The sequence below is a fragment of the Tupaia chinensis genome, unplaced genomic scaffold, assembly GCF_000334495.1.
Source record: "Tupaia chinensis unplaced genomic scaffold, TupChi_1.0 Scaffold143624_1, whole genome shotgun sequence".
Lineage (NCBI taxonomy): Eukaryota > Metazoa > Chordata > Mammalia > Scandentia > Tupaiidae > Tupaia > Tupaia belangeri.
In genome coordinates, this window is record NW_006203472.1 from 937,021 (window position 1) to 941,820 (window position 4,800).

General features: G+C 64.5%; 1 protein-coding gene across 4 annotated transcripts in view; it reads left to right on the forward strand.

Annotated features, from left to right (window-relative positions):
* The window catches only part of RNH1 (ribonuclease/angiogenin inhibitor 1), a 19,011-nt gene that overhangs the window by 11,157 nt on the left and 3,054 nt on the right, over window positions 1–4,800 (forward strand). For 3 of the 4 annotated variants that reach the window (XM_006164453.3, XM_006164454.3, XM_006164455.3), the window contains exons 2-4: window positions 1,835–1,939; window positions 3,526–3,696; window positions 4,078–4,248. In XM_006164453.3, coding sequence (XP_006164515.1) covers window positions 1,854–1,939; window positions 3,526–3,696; window positions 4,078–4,248 — 428 coding nt within the window. In that variant the 5' untranslated portion in view covers window positions 1,835–1,853. Of the gene's footprint in view, window positions 1–1,106; window positions 1,131–1,834; window positions 1,940–3,525; window positions 3,697–4,077; window positions 4,249–4,800 lie in introns of those variants that run through there. The other variant, XM_014582500.2, reaches the window with a different exon arrangement.

A 4,800-nucleotide genomic window follows, 5' to 3' on the forward strand; every position in this document is an offset into this window, starting at 1 on the left:
GTGTGCCTCTGCCGGCTCGTGGAGCCCCCAAATCAGAGTTGTGCGCACGTGCATCCTCTTTCCTGGAGTCCTCCGTGGCCCACAGAGGCCAAGAAGCATCCTCCTGGCCCCTGAGCCAACCAAGGGGGTACAGCGAGTCTGGCCAAGGGTCGGGGCGGGGACTCAGCTGCCCAGTGAGTTCTCATCCTGTCCTTGCTGAGGTCACGCCGGAGCGCTGAGCCTCCCGTACTTTGGGGGAGGAGGGGAGGCACCCTGAGGTGCCTAAGAGAGGCCAGGCGGGGTGGGTGCAGGGACAGACCGCGGCCTGGAGGGGCGCCCTGCGGCTGCAGGTCCTCCATGGTCCTTATTGGGAAGGGGCCTGAGTCCCGCCGCGCCCCCAGGGTGGCTCAGAGGATGGCTGTTGAGCAGTGAGGATTTGGGAGACCACGCCCTGGGTTCCCTCGGCCCCACCCAGGCAGGGCTGATTTTGACCACATGCTTGGCCTTGGGCCCAGTGGGTCTGGTTCCTCCTTGTGATGGAGCGTCGCCATGGTGAAACCCTGACTCCTGAACCCCCGCCCCAGGTTCCTCTGTAGGCCCACGTGTCAAGACGTGGTAGGGACCGGGCTCCGTTTGGCAGCCCTGGGAAGCGGGGGCCCAGGATGGTGTTTGGTATTCCCACAGAGGGTGCTGTGTCACTTGTGCCCGCCCTTTGTAAAGGGCAGCCAGAGCCACCTGGGCTTTCCGCCGTTGCCTCCCTCCCCTGTACCAGCACAGCCTCCGGCTCCCTTCCCCCAGGGAGCCCTCCCTGGCTGCCCACCCTGGCCCTCCACTCCACAGGGAGTCCTGCTCTGCCATTTGTCCCCTGGCCAGCGCTTGGCAGGTACTTGGGAAAGGGTCCGTATGCTAAGGCCACGTGCTGGGGCCGGACACGGGGTGGCCATCCCATGTCGCCCTGCCCAGCGACTTCCCTGTCCCTTGGGCTCCAGGCCAGGAGGGTACTTCTCAGCCCCCCTCCTCAGGGCCGTCCGCCGTGAGCACCAGCCTCGCCTGTCCGGCTCCGTGTTGTCCCTGGTGTGACTCAGAGCCTGCAAGCTGCTCCCCTGCTGGACAGCCTGGACTCTCTGGGCTGGCCTCCAGGCTGACTGACGGTGGGTCTCACCCCCTGGGGGCTCACGGAAGCTGGTGCCAAGTGGCTGCCTGTGAACGCACAGACCCCGCTCCACCTGCTGTCCTGCCAAGACACCGGCTGTAGCCCCTCCATATGCTGCAAGGGCCGTGAGGCCCCCGCTACTTGTGGGCTGCTTGGGTCCAGGATCCAGCCAGCCGGGGGTGGGCATCTCTGACTTTGAAGGCAGAAGTTTGCCCAGCCAGACCAGCCCTCCGACTCTCAGGGTGGGCTCCGCAGACAGAAGGGGTCTCTGCAGCCAGCCCCTGCGCTCTCCCACCAGGCCTCCCACCACCCCTCGTCTTTGTGCAGATAAAGGGCAGTACTTTCCTGGCCAGGTTGCTGCCCACACCCTCTCAGGCAGAAGGTGCCCATGCCAGCTGGGAGGGGATTCTGGTGCCTGTGTCCAACAGCCGTGTCCCCGAATTCTACCTTTGGTGGCCTTTTCCAGGGGCCCAGTGGACGCAGCCTCTTCCTGCCCACGCCATGTCTGCTCGGAACAGAGGTGGGCGCAGGTGCCAAAGAAAGGCAGCAAAGCAGGCACCTGCCAGAGGAGAGGCTGCGGCTCCTCCGAGGTCCCTCGGGGTCCCGCTGGGACGTCCCTCCTACATGCATAGTCGCCGGCCTACCACCGCTGAGCGTGTCTGGCCGGGCTGAGACGTTCTCTTCCCTCTGCCTTCATCCCAGGCAGCACCTCCGCTCCACCATGAGCCTCGATATCCAGTGTGAGCATCTGAGCGACACCAGGTGGACCGAGCTCCTCCCCCTGATCCAGCAGTACTCAGTGGTCAGGTACGCGTGCCCTCCAGGGCGGGCGGGGTGCGCTGGCAGGGCCGGCTTGGTGGGCCGCGTGCTCCCTTCACGGGGCAAGAAATGGACTTGTAATGTTTTCACATGGCGTGAGACGCTCTTATGGTTTTTATCCCAACTATTTAAAAAAAAAGAAAAGTCTGAGGCTTGGGCAGGGCGGGCCAGATTTGGAATGGACACCCAGGGCAGGTACACAGCGCTGCCTGGCCTGTGGCCTCTGCTTTCAGCGAGCACAGGGGGCAGGAGGCGGCTCAGGGTCCCCTCCGTCTCGGACACTCTGCTCTCCCCGGTCCAACCCAGGAGACAGTCAAGGCTGGCCTCTGTCCTCGAGGCTCTCACGAGCTCAGCGGTGCCCCAGGTGTCACCAGTTAGGGGTAGCGCCTGCTTGGCCCCTAGTTTTTTGCGATAGGCCACTCCATTCTTCCAGGATTTGGGGTGCACACACACGCGCACTCAGCACGAGTCTCGAGCCGCTGGGTCTGGGCCTCTCCCCGTGACAGACGGTCTGGGAGTCCAGCGCCAGTCCACTTTGCCACCTGCTGGCCCTGCTCCTGGTCCTTCTGACATGTTACTCGAAAGGGTTCACGGGTGTTAGGAACGTAGCTCGGGAGCCCCATGGGTGCCCCTAATGATAAGGTCTCCCGTCCCCTGGTCCTCATCGTGCTGTGTGACCAGCTACAGGCCTGCTGTCCTGTCCCCACCCTCGGGCCGGTCCAGGAACCCCCCTGGTGTGTTCAGCCGTCCCGTCTCCTTAGCCCTTTCCCATCTGTGCCTGTCCCTTGTCCCTCTTGGTCCTTGGTCATTTGACTTCTGACAGCCAGATTGCATGTCCCTCCATTGGGCTTGTCTGATGGCTTCTCATGGTTCAGGTCACACAGCTTTGGCAAAGATACACAGTGCCGCTGCCGGGTCCTGTCTTGTGGGTCACGTCATGGGCTGTGTGGTGGCACCACGGTCACCTGGTTGACGTGCTGTCTGCGGGGCTTCTCCACTGATCGCACTATTCTTCCCCTCGTGATCGGTCAGTGTCCTCCTGCCAGTCACCTGCTGGGGCCGCTCCGTCGCTGCCTCTCACTGAGCAGTGAGCACCGTGGGGCTCGCCTCATCGGGACTCGGCCCTCTCCCCTCCCCACCACACTCACCCGTCGTTACCCCTCCGTGAGCAAGGGCTGGCTTTCACCGCCCATGCTCGTCTCGCTGGGCAGGACGGACTCGAGGGTCCTGACTGAGCTGTAATCCGGTGTCCGCTCTGCCCGCCGAGCCCCTTCGCTCGGCCCCCGTGTCCCTTGGCGGTGCCTGTCCTTTTCCCAGCACTTCCTCGTAGGAGCTGCTTAGTGCTGGTTTGTCTGACCCTTCCCTAGAGACACTGCCTCGTGGAAAACAGGTGACACCCACCCACACGTGTACGCGGCAAACATCCAGACAGGCTCCACACCACAGTCCTGCTCCTTTCTGTGTTGAGTTTCTAAATGGCCAGGTTTGCCCACCTTCGACTGCTCAGACCCCGGTGGGCCACTGCCCGCCGTGGGAAGTGGTTGCTGAGCGCGAGGGCCCTGTCCTGTCTGCAGGCTGGACGACTGTGGCCTCACGGAGGCACACTGCAAGGACATCTGCCCTGCGCTCCAGGCCAACTCCGGCCTGACCGAGCTCAGCTTGCGCACCAATGAGCTGGGCGACGCGGGGGTGCACCTGGTGCTGCAGGGCCTGCAGAGCCCCACCTGCAAAGTCCAGAAGCTGAGGTGAGCGGGTCGGGGCTGCTGTGGGCAGCCAGGCTCTCACAGGGTACCGGTGGGCAGGTGGCAGTGGTAGGCCCTCCTGGCTTTAGCCAAAAACACGAGGTGACTGTTCAGTATAGGGATGGGCCCCTTGACTCGTTCTGGGTCCCTGCTCTAGTGAGGGCCCGGCCCCACCTGTTCCCCCAGGGCTGCGGCTCTACCACGTGGGCCCCATTGCAGGGGGTGCTTGCAGAAGTGGCTCCTCCCGGGCTGAGACACTTTCCAGCCCTTCCATGTGCCCTTGGCCTGGAGACCACTGAGCCCTGTCCAGGAGAGATGGGGCTAGACCTGGCCCTGTAAGGAGGCCCTGCTCGGCTCTGGCGGACGAGGCTGGGTGCTCTGCAGCCTGCAGAACTGCTGCCTGACGGAGGCTGGCTGTGCGGTCCTGCCCGCTGCGCTGCGCCGCATGCCCACCCTGCGCGAACTGCACCTCAACGACAACCCCCTGGGGGACGCGGGCCTGCGGCTGCTCTGCGAGGGACTCCTGGACCCCCAGTGCCACCTCGAGAAGCTTCAGTGAGTGTGTGCCTTCCTTGGGGGCCCTCAGCTCCCTGCCGTGCCTGCCTGGCATCCAGCTCTGGCACAGCCCCTTGGCGGGGAGCCCTGGGGAGGGCCTGGAGGGTGAGGGGGTCTGCTCTCCCTCCCGACATGGGGCCGGGGGCTCTGCCCTCTCCTGCCGGACTCCTGGACCCCCAGTGCCACCTCGAGAAGCTTCAGTGAGTGTGTGCCTTCCTTGGGGGCCCTCAGCTCCCTGCCGTGCCTGCCTGGCATCCAGCTCTGGCACAGCCCCTTGGCGGGGAGCCCTGGGGAGGGCCTGGAGGGTGAGGGGGTCTGCTCTCCCTCCCGACATGGGGCCGGGGGCTCTGCCCTCTCCTGCCTCTGCTTCAGTCACCCTTTGCAAGGAGCCGGCAGCTGTCAGACGCTCCGCATGAGTCAGGCTGAGTGACTCACTGCCACCAGGAGGTGACTGGTTGGGCGTGTGCAGAGGGCCCCACCCTGGGGCGGCGGTTTCTTTCTCCCCAGTCTGATAGAATTGCAGTGAGGTGTGGCTCGTGGTGAGTGAAGGTT